We start from the raw sequence: 23,429 nt of genomic DNA, 5'->3' as shown, positions 1-23,429 counted from the left end.
GACTTTACTGAATATTACACATAGAATTGACAAATTATCCTAGCTATTTAAGAAAGCATATGTATATGTATGTATGTGCATATTTTATATATATATAAACTACATATGTATATATTATATATGTATAAAATCTTGTCAATTTAAACAATTTTTAAGTTAAAATATTAATACTATTCATTTAATGAATATGTATATATGAAAGTTGATTTGGGTAATATAACTAACAAAACTCACACCATGAATTTTATTTTCCTTTAGTATGGTTTAAAAGCTTAGGAAGTTGTTTGAAGGTAATTTTACAATATAAGTAATATTTTAAAACTCTATGAAGACCTTTCCCTTTTAAAATTAAAAAGTCAGATTTAAAGAAATCATAAAACTAAAAGTATTTCATTTTTCTAAGGTAATTCCATATTTCATTGCAATCTTATTAGATTTTTCTATAAGTAATTATAGAAAAGAGATAACATGAGAAGGCATGATTCTTGTGTTGCCAAATTTCACAAGTCTTTTTCATATAAACTGAAACATGTCACAAATGGTGACAGTCTACTAGCAGTAATACAGGCTTTCAACAATAAAAACGCCTATTGTGAAAGTCCAATAAATGGTCCTAACAGCTATCCTACAAAAACTCCCTAAGTATTTTCAGTGAAAAAGCATTTTTTTAAAAAACAAGCATCTTTTTCTTCTTTGAGCAATATTTTTCAACACCTTTATTGGAGTATAATTGCTTTATAATGTTGTGTTAGTTTCTGCTGTATAACAAAGTGAATCAGCCATATGTATACATATATCCCCATATCTCCTCCCTCTTGCATCTCCCTCCCACCCTCCCTATCCCACCACTCTAGGTGGTCACAAAGCATGAAGCTGATCTCCCTGTGCTATGTGGCTGCTTCCCACTAGCTATCTATTTTACATTTGGTAGTGTATATATATCCATGCCACTCTCTCACTTCGTCCCAGCTTACCCTTCCCCCTCCCTGTGTCCTCAAGTCCATTCTCTATGTCTGCGTCTTTATTCCTGTCCTGCCCCTAGGTTCTTCAGAAACTTTTTTTTTTTATTCCATATGTGTTTAGCATACGATATTTTTCTCTTTGTGACTTACTTCATTCCGTATGACAGACTCTAGGTCCATCCACCTCACTACAAATAACTCAATTTCATAAAAAACAAGCATCTTTTAAAAGACTGTTTTTCTATATACAAATGTCATGGTAAATGTATCTTTATTGACATTAGTTTAACTTGGTGTAGTAACCAACAGGAAAAAAAGCAAAGCATAAAATAATGTTCCCATAGTGTGACTTAAACTTCCAGTCTACCCATTGCCCCTAGTAATACCATCATCAAATATTCTGAAGAACCCTCAGATGCCCCTGAGTTTACTGTGCTAGTGTAACTGAAGTAGTAGTTCATATCATCAAGGTCAATTAAGGTCTTTCTCTCTTAATGTAATAAATGTGATCTACAAAAGCTGGGTCAAAGTAAATCCTATTTTCTACTGACTTCAATTAAAAAGTAAATATTTGGGGCTTCCCTGGTGGCGCAGTGGTTGAGAGTCCGCCTGCTGATGCAGGGGACACAGGTTCGTGCCCCGGTCTGGGAAGATCCCACAAGCCGCGGAGGGGCTGGGCCCGTGCGCCATGGCCGCTGAGCAGCTGGGCCCGTGCGCCATGGCCGCTGAGCCTGGGCGTCCGGAGCCTGTGCTCCGCAACGGGAGAGGCCACAACAGTGAGAGGCCCGCGTACCGCAAAAAAAAAAAAAAAAAAAGTAAATATTTTATCATGGTGTGAAAAAAACAGACTGATTTGAGAAACTGTGACAAAGAAGAGATTATAATTGGTGGCGAGGCTTGCATGGTGCTGATATACATCCAGCATAACTTTCATCCTTTTATGCAATTTAAGTACTGCCTTCCCTCCACCAGCATCTCCCCTGTCCTTCCACTAATTCTAAAATTTCCCCGTGCCTCTGGTTCCTCCAGTACATGCTAATTTGCTACTCATAAACACTGTTTTTAGATATGAAATTATTCATGATTAAGACATAACACCAAATAGGGCCCCATTGTTTCAAAGTTCTAAGTGATTAATAATCCTTCATCAAACCGAAGATTCTACAGCTACTTTCTATCACATCAAAGTTTCAACAAATCCTTAAGTTGGCTGTTTAAGTTATTATCTACTCAATTGGTTAAAAGATATCCTGCAAATTTCTAATGGCTTACAAAAGGAAAATAAATATAGCCCTAAAACAAAGAGAACAGCACATCTATTTCCAAATTCTTTTACTCCAAGAATGATCTGTACAGCACTTTAAGGGCACACAGTATTAAAGACAAGAAAATAATTCTAATTAAGCTAAACTATTGTTTCAGGGAGTCCTCCTGACATAAACAACCCATGACCTTAAATTGAAGTCTAATAGGCAAGTGTTTAACATCCCATTTCCCTACAAAACACTACATCTCATTTATAAACAAAAACAATGTTAGAAAAATATTTTAAAAATTGATCATTCTGGTTTTTTGTTTGTTTCCATGCTAAAGACCATTTGGGGCACTGTAACAGGAATAAAATATTTGAAATCTGAAAACTTAAAAAAAAAGAGTATCCGTGTTAGTTTCAATCTTTCTTAAAAGTCAGAACAAAGGAAGAGGACACTGAGGGCAGATAGTGTAGGTATGATTCATCCTGTAAGCCAGTGAGTAGAAAGAACATAGGCTTTTTACTTTGTTTTCAAACCATTTAGAAAAAAAAAAAGTTAAAGATTTGCCTTCAACTTCTTTACATTCTTCTTCCAAAGAAGCCCATACAAACTGAGGGTAAATAGTATTCTCCTCTGAGCTCAAAAGCAAAGAAAGAAAGTGGTCAAAGATAGGAATAAGAGGAAGCACTGAGGAGAGAAGCAAGCCAGGAGGCTTTCTGAGGGAAAGGGACTGAGTTCTCAGTGTATCAATAAAATAAGGAAGGCCAAAAAACAGTGGATATGGAAGAGAGAAGCTCAGTGTAAACACTGAAAGAGGACTTTCATATTTGCTGTGATACCTAAGAGTCAGCAGTGAATGTTTGAGATGGACTACCTTAAATTTTTGGCTTTGACTAGACACGGCAGTAAAATAGAAATAAAAACAAAACAATCATCTTAAAAGGCCAAATCTGCTTCTAGAATGTTCCGAATCTGTTATATTTTATAGCATCATTATAAATTAGTTACATTTCCAATCTAATAGAATCTAAATTATAACTAGACCAAAGCAATATATTACCTAGTTAGATATCAGTTTTATTGGCAGCCTCTGACTAAACCTGTCTTCTGTCCCTCTTCTTCCTCACCAACAGAAACCTTTGTTCACATGATGGGGGCTCTTCTGGCTCTTAGGGGCTGAATGTGGATTAATCCAAACCAAAAACAGAAATGCCCAATTTCTTTGCCAGTTACTGGCTTAGTAAAGGGCATGTGACACTGGTCAATAGAAACTGAGAAGAAGTCTGCTGGAAGGTTTCTGGGGAAAGCTTTTCTTCCCTAATAGAGGCATGGGAAAAAACTCTTTTCCTCTTAGCTGCAAATGGTCAATGACTACACATGGTGCCTGGAGAACAAATAGATAAAAGGCAAAAAGGTAACATAGTTCAGCTAATGAATCAATCTTTCAGGCTTGAAATAGCCTAACTTCCAGACTCATTATGCGAACAATAGGTTTACTAACCTCTTATTGTTAAACCTACAAACTATATATTACCCAATGGATACCAACTGGATACTCCAACTGCAACTCTACAACTATAAATATGCACCATACCCAACAACTAACGTTTCATTTCTCCCTGGGGGGTAACAATCACTTCACTAAATGAAAGTCTCCTCCATCCCACTTAAGATAAATACTTCTTACTTGGTCTAAGTTTTCTACCATAAGCCAAGTTACTTTCAGATAGTGTTAATTGCTGACAGGCATATAAGAAAATTTGTTTTCCTTTGTCATGGTAGAGAAATGAAAAGGATCAAATGACTACTCTTGGAAAAGTACTTGGCTATTTTGGATACTCCTCATAATGTTTTGATGAATATACACATACTCACATTTTCCCCCTTAATTACATGTATCATAAAGACAATAGCTCACCAGTGGACTATAATAGTATATTGGGTCACTCCATTCATTTGCTTAGGGAATCAAGCATATCCAAAAGGTATTATGGGTGTAAACAAACAAACAAACAGCACAACTAAAATCTCCTATGAGAACAGAAGAACTTCCTCTAAAACAGGGAACAAATCTAATTGATCTTCCAGTCCTGACTATAGTGCCTGGCACAGAATAGTTCTCAAAAATGTGTTGAACAGATTTAAGTATGCTGACTTGAAATCAATAAATTGAGAACAGGAATACAAACAGAGAATGCTATCTCTCAATGTGCCAAATTTTTACATGTTTAGCCATTCTGAGTTGAATCCATCCTACCACCACCCTACCATATCTCCCTGACCATACTCCTCTGAGCTGACCTATAGCAATTAAGGGCCCCTTCAGGAACAGCTGCAAGAATTGCAAATGCAGTTCAGCTTTTGCTGCTTACTAGTGAATAACAGAAGGCATTACAGAGCACTACATTATCTTGTTTCCCTTGTAAGGCTGGTGCTAGAGTGTGAGAAGTGAGGCTGCAGCGTTAAGTGGACGCCAGATGATGCTGGACATTAAGTAACATACTTAAGTTTAGATTCTATCCTAAAGGATTTTAGGGAGGAGAGAAACATGGTCAGCTTTTTATTTTAGATAAATAGCTCTGCAATTACGTGGAGGATGGATATAAAGGTGGTTGAGAAAAGTGAGAGATAACAATGTCAGGAGTAGAACAGTGGTGGCAGGGGCAGAAATCCCTTTAAGAGCTATTTCTAATCAGATTTATCATAGGCAACTTAATCTCAACATGTCCAAAACAGAACTCACCATTCCCCTCAAGTGACCCTCTACCGCTCTTTTGTCTCCCAAAATGACTTAATTATTCATCAAGGAGTTCAAGCTAGAAACTTTAGAGCCATCCTTGATTTTATTTTCCTCATCTCCTATATCCAATTAAATACTATACCCCATAGGTTCTAACTCCTAGCTATCTCCCAAATCTATTCACCTTTTTCCACTTTGCCCACTACATCTTACTCCACCATTTTTGCTTTGGACTAGTGAACAACCTCCTAACTGTTGTACATTCACTCTCGACCCCTGAAATCCATTCTTTAAATTGCTTCCAAAGTGATGCTTCTAATACACCATGTATCATGTCACCATCTTGCTCAGCACCCCTCAGTGGCTTCCCATTGTTCCTAGGATAAAGCCTACAACTCCTAACATGGCCCACAAGATCCTCTGTTCTCTGGCTCCTGCCTAAAAACAGAATTCCTAACTTTATGGGTGTTTCTTATGTGCTAGGCACTGTGCTATGCTTTATAAGCATTATTTCATTTTATTCTTATTGTGAGGCAGGAACTATTAGCATCACCCTCATTCTGCAGGTGAGAAAACTGAGTCAAGGAGAGATTATGTAACTTACCTAAGGCTGTAGAGTTCAGGTCTGACTCCAGAGCATGTACTTAAACTTTCACTCTCTCCTCACACTGTATGCTCCAACCACACTGCATTACTTTCCACTCCTAAATTCACCTGCTCTCTCTTACCATGAGGCCTTCACACACACTATTCCCTATACATGGAATGTCCGTCTCACAAATCTCATTTTTGCCTGGATAATATCTATTCATTTCTGCTTAAATGCCATCTCTTCAGGGAAGTCTTCCTTTACTATCTAAAATTATATTGTTTGTTTATGGTCTGTCTCCCTTCAGTAGAATGTAAAAATTGTTACCACTGATTCTCAGTTCTTAGAATGGCATTCATCAGGGGTTCAATTAACATTTGTTGAATGAAGGCATGAATGAATGATGTAGGGATGAAAACTCCCTAATCTAGTAACTTCATCTATTCAGACTAAGAAACAGTATTTATTTAGTAGCTTCCAGGTCCCAGTCAACACTCTTGAGAACTTACAGCTGAGCCTGCGCGTCCGAAGCCTGTGCTCCGGGAGAGGAGCTCTGTCTCTCCCACAGGCTCTGGGAGAGACAGACACATAAACATGTGATTATAGCCCAATATAAGTAAAGTGCCTGTTAGAATTGTAGCTGGAATAATGTGCATAGATGCAGAGATGAGAAAGAAGGCATAAATTGATGGGAAATCTTCACAGTAGAGATTCTTGAATCCTTTTGCAGGATGAATGAGTCTTGAAATACATATCACACAGTCCGTGTATTTCTTTTATGAAAGGGGAGAGCAGCATCCACTACATATGGGGCACTTTACATCTCAGTTATCATAATTTATATTATTTATTATAGTAATACACCTCTGTATTATTATTACCATTTTATAGATGTGGAAATCCAAGCTTAAGAGAGGTCAAGTAACTTAACTCGTTCAAGGGTATGCAGTATATTAATAAAGGAGGAGAACCTGAGCCCAGGTCTGACACCAGTACCACTTTACTTACCATTATGTTAGTCCTTTGACCCTGTACTCCCCAGAACCTAATTACTTCTGTTTTCAATCTAACTCTTAACAAAACTGGTTATCTGGTTTCCCATTCTAATATAAAAAAAGTAGCAAAATAAAAGATTCAGGAAGAGACTGAAGTGAAGTATACCAACAGTAAGGTAAGGAAAAGAAAGACTGTAAAAATTGAACACACAAATTCAAACAAAATGTATCATACAGTCCTACATATACATTCCACCCTCAGCTGTACAAGAGTATGTACTTGATGTGCATAATGATGACCCCATTATGAAAAAAACAGTTGTTGTAGTCACTACACTAAGAGATAGAGAAATAACTTTTGATGCTCAAAGAGGTAAACTTCAAGTACTAGAATAATTCCTCTCTAGTAACTCTGGATAAATATAAATTGTAACTATTGTTTCCACAGTGTTTGTGAGAAGAAATATCCAGAGATCTTAGAGTCTTCATTTTATACACATTATTTTTCTGTTGCTTTAAACTGAATTCAAACCAGAATAGAAAAACTGTTCATCTTAGCTTACACATATACCCAAGTAAATTATAAATTTAAAAAACTTCTCATACTGTGACTTTGAACACATGTGGATTGAGTAATTTAGACTAATAAGCTTAAAGACCATTTCTGACAATTCTTAATATCTAAAAATCCTTCCCTTCTAATAAATCTTCTAATAAAACAAGATAAATTGAATATGTACAAACAGGAGGAAAACTATAACATCCTTTATCCTTTGCACTCACAAGTTAAATAGGTATGTATGTGAAAAAAAAGAATCAAACAACTTAGGCAAACACAGAGAAAGCTAGTTAAGTAACTGACCATAACAGTCTACCATTCACTCAACCTGAATCCAATTCTTCAATCTGCAGATGTCAGCTCCTTTATAACATGGGCTTTTATTATTTTATATAATTCTTTCAGGAAAAAAAGGTTGCATTTAGGGAACAGATTCTCGGGTTTTTTGCTTTGTTTTTAAGAACAAGAGGAAATTGTTTCACCAGTTATCTCGAACAAGCTGACTAGGAAATATTTCTTTATCATTTTAGAGGGTTTTAAACGTGAAACTTTCCACAGAGAACAGTTTGTAGCAATGTGAAAAGCATACTGGCTACACTTCCCAACAACACATAAAAATGAATATAAGGAAAAGTAAGTATTTATTTGTAATTAACTGTAATTTTCACATATTTTGCCCAGGATGAATGCATTTCTTTTTAAATTTTTTTTATACAGGTTTTTATTAGTTATCTATTTTATACATATTAGTGTATATATGTCAATCCCAATCTCCCAATGGAGGAATGATGCATTTCTGCTAATACTCTCTAGAAAGACAATACTTTAGTTGTATTTGAAAATTACTTTTACTTTAGTTCACCTTGTCCAATTTTAACCCCAAATTCAATGTTTTACAAAACAGTCTAAATTTAAGATGTTGAGTGGTTCAAATTATAACAACCTATTTGAAGCAAATACAAAGTGTATATCTGCAAGTAAAACTTCACATTACTAGATAAACAGTTGTACTTATAATGCTATTTCTTACCTGGACGCTCTTCAGAATAAACTCACTTTTCTCTCTTACATCTTTAAAGGGACACCTCTTAGAAAGCATAAGCAGATGAGCAAGAAGCTTATTCAACCCATCCAAAGAAACAGCATTTGAAAGGCCGTCTGCTGGACGATAAGGTGTCTCTTTCACCAAACGAAGACACTCGGTTTTTCTCACAATGATCTGCCTAATGTTTTCCAGTGCTGTCTCTCTAGTAGTTGAATCTCTACTGCACAGTCCATCCCATCTCACTTCATTCTCTCCTTCAGCCATGACAATTGGAGTTTTTTCTTTGCTGTCTTCAGTTACCTTTCAGCATGTCCCCCAAAGCACTTTGCATTTTTTAAAACGAGAAATGTAAGAATAAAATCAGAGAACTCGAATCGTCATGAAAACATACGTCTGGGTGACATTTGGAGGCAGAAGTGTCTTCGATCTACAAGATAGAGCTCGCCCTCTCCTTCTGCCCGGAGGGGCAGTCTTCTGGTCAGAGACTGAGAAAAAAAGTTGCAAAGTTGAAACCTTACAGCGCTGGCTTTGCTGGACAGGCAGTGTCGGGAAAGTGTTCTCCTCCGTCTCTCGGCGTCAGCGGATATCCTCACGTTGTGGAGCTGTCAAACCCGTACTCTGCCCAAAAAGGCTGGTAACAGCTGAACGCTCACCAGCCATTCGGTGTTTTTTGTCTGTGCAGCCACGGTGTTCTCGGGAGCGTTCCCATCCCGCCCCTCCTCCGGCACCAGTCCCCGCCTTCCGCAACTCCTCCCTCCCGGCCAGGCGCTGGCTGGGAAGGCTTGCTGAACCCTGGCTTGCTGGCCCCGGCGGCCAGAGACCCTGGCGCTCCCGGGGGGTCGGCAGCCTCGTGCAGCCGCTGTCTCGGTGGTGGCGTTGGGGGAAAGCGTCTCCGGCCTGCCGGTTCCGGACTCCCCGGGCAGACGCCGTTTCTTTTCCAATCCTTGCGTCCTCGCCCACCACCCGCCAGGCCAGACAGGCACAGGGCGGCCCCGCAATCCCCGAGCGCGGGGCTGAGCAGCGAAGCTGGTGGAGCAGCTGGGCCCACGGCGCAGAGCCCGCCCCTTCGCCCAGCCCCATCGGTGGGGCTCGGCCCAGAGGGCGGGAGCGGGGAGGGAAGATGGGGTCCTCACCCCCAGCCCCTCCCCTTTCTCCGCCCGGCACAAATGAGGAGCCGCCCCCGCCCCTGCGCCCTGTTCCCCGCCCAAGCAGACGCGACCCGCGGAGGCAAAGCCATTGGAAAAAACCCCGCCCTCCCACAGGCTACCTCCAGACCCCAAGTCCGCGCGCGGCCGCCAACCGCTGCCGGCCGTTACGCTTGCGTGACGGCGGGCAGCGCGCATGCGCCTGAAAAGGCAGTTAAGCTGCGCCGGGGGGCGTTTTAGGTGCTCTGAGGTTTGGGTTCTTTGGCCTGAACAAGGGGAAAGGAAAATAAGGGACAGCTGAAGTACACAAGCACGGCAGAGAGTGTAGCACAGACGTACACCTGGAAGTTCTTGAATCTAAATTTAAGGTCAGCCTAAAAATAGAAACGGTCTCTTTATTACGCTAAACCCAGGTTTAAGAAGGCAGGGCGTACTCGCATTGACTTCTGGGAAGTATAGTTTTGGTGCCCCCGGCGCGTTCTGTTTGCGAAAGAAACTACCGCCCCCGTGAGCCACTGCGACGTAGCCTGTGGCGGCCTGCGAGCCAACGGTTAGCGTTGACGGAGATTGACTGAGAGCGTCGGTTTGGTGAGCACTGCGGGCTTGGTTGCCACTTTTCCTTTGACAGGATTTTTCCTTCCTTCATTTCCTCTGGGATTTTAGAAACCAAGCCATCTAGGGCTGTATCCTTAGTCCAGGGACTTCTGTTAGTAATCTGCGTGGGAAGGACTAGTCCGGGTGCCCAATCCCGAGGGCGCGTTGAGGCGAGAATTTGGAAATGGTTGCTATCCTGAGGGTCGGAGGGTGCAGCATAAGGCCAGGCAAGGAGGATGCTGTGGAACCGGTTGCTCCGCGCTGCTGCCTCTGCTTCTGCTCTCTCAAGTGGGCTCGCGCGGCATGGATTAGGTACCCCTATGCAATTTCACCTTTGTTTGCCATTGCACAGGGGTGTGGTTTATTTGCTCAGTCAAATGTCACCGCAAGCCAGGCTTTCAAAGAGAGTTGTCAAATCCCTTTTGTATGAGACTAAAGGAGAAAGAATCCCCGGTATTCCTAAATATGAATTTTTGTAGGCTTTAAGGATACAATATGAAAAAAGACATATAAAAATCTCCAAAATTTAGTATTTTTAAAGATTCAATGAGTTGTTTACAAATTACTGTTTGATTTTAAAAAGTCATTCCTCTTGAGGAAAGTCGACGTTTGAAGTGTTGTCAATGGACTGAAAACCAAATTAGATTTTAATCCTTCACGTTGCAGAATAGATGTTTCTTAAAACTTAGCCTTGTTAGGTACTAAGTATACAACAGTGGAAAAGACTGTTATCTAGTTAAACTAATGGTTAAACATACTACACAGTACACACATTAAACATATAGTACTATATCATTGGGATGGCTATCATCCCAATGGGGTGAGCCCAGCTATCACTGGGCTTCCCAAGCCCAGTCTTGGGAAGTCAGGGAAATCTTCATCTCAGGGAAAGAGGGCCAAAAGAACAGCATATGGTGAGGCCCTGAGTGAGAGAGAGAAGATAATTTCAGGAAACTGCAATAAGCCAAAATCATACATATTTTGAGAGGGATAGCTTTTTGTGTATTGATGTACTTTGAAGCAGCAAAGAGAAAGGTACTGTGAATTTTCCAGATAGTTTCTGAAAGTCATCTATCCTTGAACAGATTTATAGTTCTGATGAATTGGTTTAATTTGGAAAGCCTTTGACATTCTAATGTTACTGGTTTAAATCAGAATTTTAAAAAATGAGAACTTCTTATGAGTATGATTTCAAAAACCAAAAAAGCCATTCCTTTTTTTTTTTCTTTTTGAGGGGCTCATCCTCCTTTGTCCAGCCCACAAAGGGTAGGGTAGTTTCCTTTTTTTTTTTTTTTTTTTTCTTGTGGTACACGAGCCTCTTACTGTTGTGGCCTCTCCCGTTGTGGAGCACAGGCCCCGGACACGCAGGCTCAGCGGCCATGGCTCACGGGCCCAGCCGCTCCACGGCATATGGGATCTTCCCGGACCGGGGCACGAACCCGTGTCTGCTGCATCGGCAGGCGGACCCTCAACCACTGCGCCACCAGGGAAGCCCATAGGGTAGTTTCTTAAGTCCGAGTCTCCTTTTTGCTATGTAATTGAATATGATCGCATTCATAGCCATGGTTTTGCCACCACCTATGACTCTTAAATGTATAGCTCCATCTAGCTTCACCTTTCAGCTTTCTTATATACATCTTCTTGATATTTCTTGGATATCTCAAAAGTACCTCAAATTCAACATGCCTAAAACCAAATGCATGGTTATCACCTGTGAATCTGATTGTTTTCCAGTGTTCCCTACTTCACTTTAAGGCACTACCATCCACTTATGATGAAAATTTGAAATCTATGCATTATTATTTTTAAAATAAATTTATTATTTTTGGCTGCGTTGGGTCTTCGTCGCTGCGTGTGGGCTTTCTCTAGTTTCAGCGAGCAGGGGCTACTCTTTGTCGCGGTGCGCGGGCTTCTCATTGCAGTGGCTTCTCTTATTGTGGAGCACGGGCTCTAGGCGCGCGGGCTTCAGTAGTTGTGGTGCACGGGCTTAGTTGCTCTGCGGCATGTGGGATCTTCCCAGACCAGGGCTCGAACCCGTGTCTTTCTTAATGTCCTTCATACCTCTGTATCCAAATTATTATTAAGCCTTATCAATTTTATCTCCCAAATATCCCTCAAATCCATCCTTTTCCGTGCATCTACATAAGCACAGTCTTTTCTAAACTGCCATAATCTCTTGCCAAGACCATTGCAATAGTGATTATTCACTCTGGCCTTTCTCCATTAGTTCTCCAAACAGTAGCCAGAATAACTGTTTCAAAATTCAGATTTCTCTTTAAACCATTTAGTGATGTCCTGCCTTAATCTTAAAGGCAAAATTTCTTTATAAAGCCTAATGTCATTTTGTCCCTTTCCACCTTTCCAGCCTCACTTAGTCTACCAGTCTCCACCTATCTGTGCTTCAGCCATACAGATCTTTCTTCAGTCACTGGTTCTCATATTCCTTTTTATCCATTTGTTCACTCAACAAATATCTGTTGAGTGGCTACTATATAACAGGACATTGAGGTTATACTACTGAGCACAATGTACAAAAGTCCCTACTCTCATAATCTTACATTCTACTAAGGAGAGATAGACAATAAATATTGACATGTATAGTAAATGAAGACAAATGCAGTGGAGAAAAATAAGAACCAACTCAGAAGGGGGATGGAGAGTGCCAGGTTTTGGGAGGCAAGGTTCACTTTTAAATAAGGTGGTCAGAGAAGACCTAATCAAGAAGGGGACATTTGAGGGGATCAGAAGTAGGAGGAGGAGTAAGTCATGCAGATGCCTGGAGGAGGAACGTTTCTGTGAAGAGAACAGCCAGTGCAAAGGCCTTCGGGTCCTCACATTTGACAAATAGCAGTGTGGCAGGAGAGGAGAATAACATGAGATCACAGAGGATGGAGGTCATGTAGGTGATTGAAAGAACTTTGACTTTTTGATTGAGATAGGAAGCCATTGGAAGGTTTTGAGTAGATGGGTTGCATGATCTGACTTTTTAAATTGATTACTTCTTTTAAATTGTGTTGATCATGGACCATGGAGAAGCAAGCATAGAAGCAGAGACACTAAATAGGAAGGTAAGGTAATAGTCCAGTTGAAAGATGGTAGTGGTAGTGGGCCAGGGTGATAGCAGTGGAGGCAGAGGGAAGAGGCCAGAGTCTGGATATATTATGAAAGATAGCCAACAGGTTTGCTGACAGATTGGATATAAGGTGTGAGAGTAAAAGAGTCAAAGATGATTACAAGTTTTTAGCTTGAGCAACTAGAAGGGAATTACCATTCAGTGTCATGGGAAAGTCTCCAGATTTGTGTGTTGGGGTAGCAGGGTAAATCAGGAGTTTAGTTTGGCCGTGTTACGTTTGAGGTGCCTCCAAGACATTACAGTAGAGGTGTGGAGCAGGCAGTTCGATAAATGAGTCCAGAGATGAGGGTAAAGATCTGCCTATAGATATAATTTTAAGCTTCATAGTAGTGTTTTGATAGTAGATAAACACCGAGAATAGCTGGTATCACAAAGAGAGGCACTCCATGGAGTTTGGGTCGATTTGGATTTATCTGCAACTATGCAGGATTTGCCAGTGAACCGAGAGAAAAACCTAGAGTGTGGCATCCTAGAAGGCAAGTGAAAGTGGTTGAGGAGGAAGGAATGCTAAGTTATGTTAAATGCTGCTCTAGGTCAAGTGAGATGAGGATACACTGCATACAGTTATGTGGAGCTCACTGAGGATCTTGAGAGCAGTTTCAGTGTGATAAAGGGTAGAAAAGCCAGAAGAGTGTTTTATTTGAGAGAGTAGGAGAAGAGCTAGAGACAGTGAGTATGGTACTGTTTTCTTTATCCAGACTGTTCTAGCCTAGTCTTTGACTCCTGTTCCTGTAGATCTTAGCTGAAATATCGCTTTCTGAGAGTTTCCCTGATCTGATTAAATGCCCCTATTGCATACTCTTATTGTGCTGTATACTTTACTTGCTAATAAGTTACAAATGTAGTTTTACGATTGTCAGTGTGATAATTTGACTTAAGTGTATCTACTTCTAAAGCTTAAGCAGGCCAGAGCAGCAGCTGTGCCAATTTTTGCACATCTTCAGCTTGGAGTACAGTGTCTGACAGAATGAACTTAATAAATACTTGACGAAAGAATGAATGGAAGAAAAATGTAATGTCAGAATTTTCAAAAGTGTTGCATATTTACCTGTTGTTTACAAAAACACAAGATAATTAATGGATGGAGGAGGGTATTTTGTAATGAAAACATTTTAGAAAATTAGTCTTAAAAGAGAACAAAACTGGGACTTCCCTGGTGGTCCAGTGGGTAAGACTGCGCTCCCAATGCGGGGGGCCCGGGTTTGATCCCTTGTTGGGGAACTAGATCCCACATGCATGCCGCAACTAAGAGTCCTCATGCCACAACTAAAAGATTCCCCCATGCTGCAACTAAAGCTCCCGCATGCCACAACGAAGATCTCATGTGCCTCAACTAAGACTCGGCACAGCCTAAATAAATAAATAAATATTTTTTAAAAAAAGAGAGCAAAACTTTTATTGCTAGTGAGTTGTAGTGCTCACCCTCATGAAATTGGATTTGCTGATATCTTTACCATGTTCCTGCATGTCTCATCCTGTTATAAGATAGTCGCGCATATTTACGTAGAGTATAAAGTAGAGGATATCCTCTACTTTATACTCTACGTAAATATGCGCGACTATCCTCTACATTCATTTATGCTTTAAATGAATAGTGCTCTAGTCAAGGAAAAAGCTGACTGGCTGGTCTCTGACAAGAGGCTTTCACTATGAAATTCATTGATGAATTAACTAAGAAAAACAGGGCTTCTAAGTCTTGTGCACTTACAAACACAATCTTTCTACATGCACCAGAGTTTGTGAGATACACACATACACACACACACACACACACACGCTTGACTGATGAATTTATCAGGATGCCAGTTTATTGATATACTTTGAGATATTTGTCAAGTAGATAGCATACTGATTTTCATACTAAGGGGTTTTCTGTGTAGGAAGATTATATGAGAAATCAGGTTGCTTAGGAGCTTGGAATCACAACAAAGGAAATTAGATGTATGTTGTGGTCACTTAATAGCATTAAGCTCTGAGAACCTCTACAGTAGAGCTTAAATTGCCTCCAATTTCTGCCCATCTGAGTTAACTTCTTCTATTCCTAACAGCTTTTTGATGAAAACATTCTGTCTTTAAATATGTTAAAACATTTATATTGTAGCCTAGTCTCTGGTCTTAGAGCCATTCTGTCTCTATAAGCTAACTTTGCATATATCTGCTCTGGTCCATTATGTACTGATTTATAGTTTAGCCTTCTGAAGGTAATATTATTTCTAAGTTTTTGTAGGTCCCACATATCATAGGGGTGTACATTGATGTTAAGCTCAACAATGAGGTCTGAGCTAGAGATGTATTATAACTATCAGCCTATTAGAGTATTTTGTTTTATTTTGCTTTTAACTTAACATGTCTGTGTACTTACTGCGGTTCAGGCAGTCTGTTAAATGCTTTGCACTTATATTATTTGGCCCTTACATAGCTAAAAGAAAAAAAGAAATGCTAGAGTTGATCCAAAGCTTACTCTTAACCATTATGTTAGTGTTATACTATAACCATGGGAGCAAATACAATTGGCTATGGTGAGGATGCAGAATAAGAGCCACGGTAGTTTGAAACTGACCAGAGAAGGAAGGAAATAACCAGGAAATGGGCAACCAGAGTTGAAAATTTCAAGAAGAAATGACTAGTCAATATGGAGAATGCTACCAAAATGTCTAGAAGGCTAAAGTTACTGAATGGTTTGACAGTAGGTAGTCTCTGTTACCCTATAATATATGCATCTGGTGTATATTCCCGTATTAATATTGAATTACTATGCTGTATTGAGATAAAGACTGATTGACTTGGGTTGGCCTAGGGTAAAGCCATGCTGCTCCCTGAAGATAGGAGAGTCTCTCCTAAAGGGCTGGCATTTCTCTTGTTCACCTCTACCAAAAATGTATGTTCCAGATCAGGAAATTACAACTTGGATAAAAGGATTTAAGTGGGGATAGGTAACTGTGGATCCTTCTGGGTTCTCTTTCCTAGGTTTAGTCTTTAAGGAGGGGATATGGTAAGCATGGATTCTTGGGTGGTAGGTGCTAAAATAGTGCTCACCAGTTGAGGGTAGATCAGGAACTATGATAGAACAGGGCCTAAAAGCCCCAGAGAGAAAATCCTAACTTTTAAGATTCACTGCCTGGTTACTTTTTTGGTGTCTGTGCTTTCTTCTCTTTTATTATATTCTGGCTTTGGTAAAGTCTTATTTAAATATCATAACTTTATCTTTGCTGTATCAAGATATATAGGGGAAAGAGTCATAATCATAGATCTAACAAGGCTCTAGCATTATAAGGGGAGCAGCACCCTTCTCCCAGTGAGGCCAGTGAGGAGGGACAGCGATAATGAGATCTCCAAGGGGAAAGTGAATATTAAGGACAAGAACTGGAGCTTGTAGATTTAACTCATAAGTTCCTCTTCTGCATGTAGAGATTCTTCTTCCATTGTCAACCTCAGAGGATCTGAGTTTTATTTATTAAAGAAGGCAGTGCCATTTTCCTATCAGAAAATGACCTTTTTCAGTGTACTTACAGGGGAATGGAGGAATGAAAGCCTGATATTTGCATTCATTTGTCCAGTATTTATTGAAAACCTAATATGGACAAGCTCTATGATTGGCACTAATTATACAGCAGCATAATTAAGAAGCTGCCGTTAAGAACTGCCCTTAAGCATACAACCTGCATGGAATATAGATTGTTCTTTGAAGAAGTTTGGCTGAACAGCGAGGGATAGAGATAGGATAGTAGCTGAAGGACTGTGTGAGTGATGATGAGAGAAGGGTGATGTTTAGCAGGTAGACTCAATGGGATTTGGTGACTGTTTGGATCATGGAGATAAAAAAAGGAAATGCCTGGGGGACTACTATCCAGATGGTAAGGAGTAACTCCTTCCATTAATCAGAGTAGGGAATATATTAGGAAGACCAGTCTTGGATGGAAAGATACTGAGTCCAGGTTTGCACATGTTAATCATCTTGTTTGAGGGACTTATGAGTCATTCAGGTGAACAATGACCAGTACTGCTTATGAACACCTTCTGTACGTGAAATTCTAACTGTTCTTTGTGAGATGTAGCTATAGATTCAAATAGTGGGAAGAGCATGGACCTTGGAGTCACAGTATCTTGGGTTTGAATCCCAACTTTACTTCTTACTGGCAGTGTGAATTTGGTCAGTTATTTAACCTCACTAACTTTGAATGTGGGAGATGAAATAGGCTTAGTTTTCTTACCTGTAAAGGGAAGATAGTACCTGCCTTCCCAGGGCTGTTGTGAAGATTTAATGAGATAATATAAAGTTTTAGATTAGCAGTTGGCACTCAGGAAACAGTATCATAAATCACAGCAAGATCCTTTTTGACCCACCTCCTAGAGAAATGGAAATAAAAAAAGAATAAACAAATGGGAGCTAATAAAACTTAAAAGCTTTTGCACAGCAAAGGAAACTACAAACAAGACAAAAAGACAACCCTCAGAATGGGAGAAAATATTTGCAAATGAAGCAGCTGACAAAGGCTTAATCTCCAAAATATACAAGCAGCTCATGCAGCTCAATAACAAAAAAACAAACAACCCAATCCAAAAATGGGCAGAAGACCTAAATAGACATTTATCCAAAGAAGTTATACAGTTTGCCAACAAACACATGAAAAGATGCTCAACATCACTAATCATTAGAGAAATGCAAATCCAAACGATAATGAGGTATCACCTCACACCAATCAGAATGGGCATCATCAAAAGATCTACAAACAATAAATGCTGGAGAGGGTGTGGAGAAAAGGGAACCCTCCTACACTGTTGGTGGGAATGTAAATTGATACAGCCACTATGGAGAGCAGTATGGCAGTTCCTTAAAAACCTGAAAATAGAACTACCATATGACCCAGCAATCCCACTACTGGGCATATACCCTGAGAAAACCATAATTCAAAAAGAGTCATGTACCACAATGTTCACTGCAGCTCTATTTACAATAGCCAGGACATGGAAGCAACCTAAGTGTCCATCGACAGATGAATGGATAAAGAAGATGTGGCACATATATACAATGGAATATTACTCAGCCATAAAAAGAAATGAAATTGAATTATTTGTAGTGAGGTGGATGGACCTAGATAGAATCTGTCATACAAAGTGAAATAAGTCAGAAAGAGAAAAACAAATACCATACGCTAACACATATATAGACTCTAAAACCCAAAATGGTTCTGAAGTATCTAGGGGGCAGGACAGGAATAAAGATGCACATGTAGAGAATGGACTTGAGGACACGCGGAGGGGGAAGGGTAAGCTGGGACAAAGTGAGAGAGTGGCATGGACATATATACACTACCAAATGTAAAATAGATAGCTAGTAGGAAGCAGCCACATAGCACAGGGAGATCAGCTTGGTGTTTTGTGACCTAGAGGGGTGGGATAGGGAGGGTGGGAGGGAGATGCAAGAGGGAAGGGATATGGGGATATAAGTATACATATAGCTGATTCACTTTGTTATACAGCAGAAACTAACACAACAATGTAAAGCAATTATACTCCAATGAAGATGTAATAAAAAATAAAAATGAAAGAAACAGTATCATCAAAATGATCATCTTTATGTAAAATAATACTTGTCCTTCAACTTGATTGATATTAATGAAATATTTATGAAGTGCTTTGTGGTTGAACTGAAAAGTGTTATTTTGTATAATGCTACTATTGTTGGCATTCTCTAAGATTTTATAATGAGATCCTTGAGTTATATTTCATTTTTCCCAAATTTACAACTTAGCTTTAATAATATTTTATATTTTAAGCTTCTTAATTGGGGAAAGTTGCCATAAGTAAAAATATGGCAATTATGATTTTTCATAAAACAGCAAAATGAGAGATTACTATATTTCTGAGCAAGGACTCCATGTCCAGCTTTGTTATAGAAATTTTTAAAAACACCATATTTCATCTGTAATGTATCTATATGATATAAAAAATGTAAAGAATGTATATTTCAAGAAAATATAATTACCAATCACATAAAATTTTATTTAATGTGGTACAGTTTTATACTGTTTAATTCAGAGCTCTTACTTTTATAATGTCTACCTTGTTTTTCTAGCCACAAATAAAGTAAATAGATATTATGGAATTTAGAAGAACTTCTCCAGGTCGGTAAAACTGAGTGGTTCTTTTTTTTATTGTTGAGTTTTAGGAGTTCTTTGTATATCTTGGACACAAGTTCTTTATCAGATATGTTTTTTGCAGATAGTTTCTCCCAGTCTGTGGCTTGTCTTTTCATTTTCTTGCCAGTGTCTTTTGCAAAGCAGAAGTTTTTAATTTTAATAGAGGCAAACTTGTCAGTTTTTCTTTCATGGGTTGTGCTTTTGATATCCTAAAAGTCATTGCCAGACTCAAGGTCACCTAGATTTTCTTCTATGTTATCTTCTAGAAGTTTTATAGTTTTGTGTTTTATGTTACAGGTTTATGATCCATTTTGAGTTAGGGTCTTTTTGGTGAAAGGTATAAGATCTGTGCCTAGATTCATTTATATGTTAAGAAAGTTTCTGCTGGATCTGAAATTTAATTACTTTGATCAGTAATATTAAAAGGTGACAGAAACTTTAAAAAAACAAATAATATACTGAATATTCACAACTATATAAGTTTTGTTCTTCAAAACTGTTCTGTGAGCGAGAGGCTCGAAGTCAGCCCAAAGATGGGGCCAGGGAGAGCTTTATCTGAAACACATCAGGAGACTGGACTAACAGCTCCATTTTAGTGCCACTCTACTGTTATCTATTGTTAACATGTGCAGTTGGCTGAGTGCTGTATGTGCAAATTGTTTGGGGAGACTTCCTACAATTAGGAATATTTTACTTCAATTAATACACCCTGTTATTGTTCACATTGCTATTTCTTTGCTACTTTGCCTAGTCATACAGGCTTGCAAAAATCCACCTGTGGTTTCTCTCCAATAGTTTCACTCTTTTATACTGTGAAACAATGAAGCCATCTGAACCTTAAATATCTCCCTATATTTTGACTGACTTCAATTTTGTTTTTAAAGGAAATTTTCCTAATTATCTGCCATTTAGTAACGTGAATAGGTTTGCCTTGAAATACTTGGTTTTTCTTACTTTGGCTTGTTGGAAAATAGTTTATCAACCAGTTGTTTATTATATGTGTACCTTGGTGTTTATGTGTTGCCCAGATGAATCATAAAGGCTTTTAAATGTTGAATCTTTAGATTTTATTTTTAAGGTGTCTGTAACAAAATTGATTTGAATTATGTTCTTTTAAGCCTTAAAACACCTACTTTCTGAAACACTGTCATACATACTATTCTCAGAAAAGAATTCTTTTTCTTTTTTGTGTGTTATTTTGCTTCTGTCTCTCAAGAATAAATGAATGAACCACTTAAATCAGATTTACTCTTTTAATATTTTCTCCAGTTCCTCTGTCTTTGATGTTACCAGATTTACTATAATATGCTTTGGATGTCTAAATCTCCAGTATTTCTGGCATACTTTAATAGATTAAACAATTTATTGTTTTTTTTAAAAAGTCTAGGGCTTCCCTGGTGGCGCAGTGGTTGAGAGTCCGCCTGCAGATGCAGGGGACTCGGGTTCATGTCCCAGTCCGGGAAGATCCCACATGCCGCGGAGTGGCTGGGTCCGTGAGCCATGGCCGCTGAACCTGCGCGTCCGGAGCCTTGCTCTGCAGCGGGAGAGGCCACAGCAGTGAGAGGCCAGCGTACCGCAAAACAAAAACAAAAACAAAATCTATATTCATTTTGCCCTTATTTAAATATTTGTGAGCCGACTCACTGTATATGTGTGTGTGTGTGTGTATATATATATATATATATATACACACACACACACAATTTGTGACAAATTTTATAGACCAATCTCACTGCTGGCTTCGTTCTTTTTTTTCCTACTCTTATTTTCCTTATCCACATATTTTATGTGAATATATACATATATAGAGGTAAGGTATTAAAATTTTGTGTCATTGTGTCATTTAAAAACTTTAAATATTTCAAACAAAAAATAAGAAAAATATAATAAAACTCTTTTACCTACCTCTTGGAATGGATAAATTGTTAATATTTTGCTTCATTTGCTTGCTTGCTTCATTTATTTAATTATAAAATCTAATCTTTTTATTGAAGTATAGTTGATATACGATGTTATATAAGTTACAGGTGTACAATATAATGATTCACAATTTTTAAAGGTTATACTCCATTTATAACTATTATAAAATATTGGCTATATTCCCCATGTTGTACAATATATCCTTCTAGCTTTTTTTTTTTTTTTTTTTGGCTGCGTTGGGTCTTCGTTGCTGCGCATGGGCTTTCTCTAGTTGCAGCAAGCGGGGGCTCCTCTTCATTGTGGTGCGCGGGCTTCTCATTGCAGTGGCTTCTCGTTGCAGAGCACAGGCTGTAGGTGTGTGAGCTTCAGTAGTTGTGGCACACGGGCTCAGTAGTTGTGGTGCACAGGCTTAGTTGCTCCACGGCATGTGGGATCTTCCCAGACCAGGGCTCGAACCCATGTCCCCTGCATTGGCAGGTGGATTCTTAACCAGTCCACCACCAGGGAAGTCCCCTTCTAGCTTATTTTATACATAATAGCTTGTACCTCTTAATCCTCTATCCGTATATTGTCCCTCCCCCTTCCCTCTCCCCACTGGTGACCACTAGTTTGTTCTCTATATTTGTGAGCCTGTTTCTTTTTTCTTATATTCACTAGTTTGTTGTATTTTTTAGATTTCACATATAAGTGATATCATACAGTATTTGTTTTTCTCTTGGGGTACATGTATCTTTTTGGATTAGTGTTTTTGTTTTTGTTTTCAGATATGTACCCAGGAGTGGCATTGCTGGGTCATATGGTAGTTCTGTTTTTAGTTTTTTGATACACGTCCATACCATTTTCCATAGTGGTTACACCAATTTACATTCCAATGAACAGTGTACAAGGGTTCCCTTTTCTCCACATCCTCACCAAGACTTGTTTTTTGTGTTCTTTTTGATGATAGCCATTCTGACAGGTGTGAGGTGATATCTTATTGTGGTTTTGATTTGCATTTCTCTGATGATTAGTGATGCCGAGCATCTTCCTCTTGGGAAAAATGTCTGTTCATTTCTTCTGCCCATTTTTTAATGGGGTTGTTTGTTTGATGTTGAGCTGTATGAGCTATTTATATATGTTGGATGTTAACCCCTTATTGGTCATATCATTTGCAAATATTTTCTCCCTTTCAGTAGGTTGTGTTTTTGTTTTGTCAGTGGTTTCCTTTGCTGTGCAGAAGCTTTTAAGTTTAATTAGGTCCCAATGTTTATTTTTTGCTTTTATTTCCTTTGCTTTAGGAGACAGATCAGAAAAAAAAATATTGCTGCATTTTATGTCAAAGAGTGTTCTACCTCTGTGTTCCTCTAGCAGTTTTATGGTTTCTGATCTTACATTTAGGTCTTTAAACCATTTTGAGTTTATTTTTGTATATGGTGTTAGAGAATGTCTAATTTAATTTTTTTATAATGGAAGGAAAAATTACGTGTGTGGTGGAAGTGCCCTTGGCAATGTAATATATTGTCTTTGTGTTTAAAAAAATTTTACAAAACAGACATCTTATGATATGTCATTGTATAACTTGCTTTTTTCACTCAATAATATATTTTTCAAAGCTTATCCATGTAGCTAAGTGTAGATTTAGCTTTTGAATTTTAGCTGCTCTATGGTGTTTCATTGTATGAATATGACAATTTACTCATTTCCCTGTTAATATATATTTATTTTTTCATTTTTTTCTATTGCAAGCAAGGCTACAATGAACATCACTATACATATCTCCAAATTAACATATGCCATTTTCTCTAGGGTTCATTCATAAGTACTAAGAAGTGGAATTGCTGAGTTATAGAGTATATACAGCATCAGAACTTTCAAATTGTCTTCCAGAATTTTACATCAGTTTACCCTCCCACCAGCAGTGTGTGAAAATTTTCATCTCCCCACATCCTTGTTATATATTGACATGTTTTTATGCCAACCTAATGGGTATGAAATAATTTTTCACTGTTGTTTTAACTTGTGTTTTCCTGATTACATTGTATTTCCTGAAGTTGAGTACCTTTTTGGTTTTTAGGTATTCATATTTTCTCATCTGTTAACCACTGTTAATATCTTTTGTCCCTTTGTTAATTGAGCTGTTTGGTTTTTTTTTTCTTAATGATTTGTAGAATAGGAGTTGTTTCTGTAATTCAGATACTAATCTCTTATCTGTTATATATGTTGCTTTTTAAAAAAACTTTGTCAATTGTGTCTTTTGTTGCATAGAAGTTTTAATTTTAGTACAGTTTTTAATCCCTTTTCCTTCTCCTTGTTGTAAATTGTCTTGTTTGTTACAACATCTTTCTTACCCAAAGTCTGAAACATAGTCTATATTT

At 38.5% G+C, this 23,429-nt stretch overlaps 2 protein-coding genes across 6 annotated transcripts in view; one reads left to right on the top strand and one right to left on the bottom strand.

Moving 5' to 3' along the window:
• The window catches only part of SESN1 (sestrin 1), a 106,067-nt gene extending 96,832 nt beyond the window's left edge, over positions 1 to 9,235 (bottom strand). The window contains exon 1 of one of the 3 annotated variants that reach the window (XM_032651113.1): positions 8,129 to 9,235. In XM_032651113.1, the coding sequence (XP_032507004.1) occupies positions 8,129 to 8,407 (279 nt within the window). In that variant the 5' untranslated portion in view covers positions 8,408 to 9,235. The remainder of the gene's footprint in view (positions 1 to 8,128) is intronic. The other 2 variants (XM_032651116.1, XM_032651114.1) reach the window with 2 other exon arrangements.
• Positions 9,236 to 9,527: 292 nt separating this feature from the next.
• Positions 9,528 to 23,429, top strand: part of CEP57L1 (centrosomal protein 57 like 1) — a 107,745-nt gene continuing 93,843 nt past the window's right edge. For all 3 annotated transcript variants that reach the window (XM_032651598.1, XM_032651600.1, XM_032651599.1), the window contains exon 1: positions 9,528 to 9,876. The gene's annotated coding sequence lies outside the window, so the exon portion shown is untranslated. The remainder of the gene's footprint in view (positions 9,877 to 23,429) is intronic.

This window comes from Phocoena sinus, chromosome 12 (genome assembly GCF_008692025.1).
Source record: "Phocoena sinus isolate mPhoSin1 chromosome 12, mPhoSin1.pri, whole genome shotgun sequence".
NCBI lineage: Eukaryota > Metazoa > Chordata > Mammalia > Artiodactyla > Phocoenidae > Phocoena > Phocoena sinus.
This window is presented reverse-complemented; position numbering and strand designations above follow the sequence as displayed.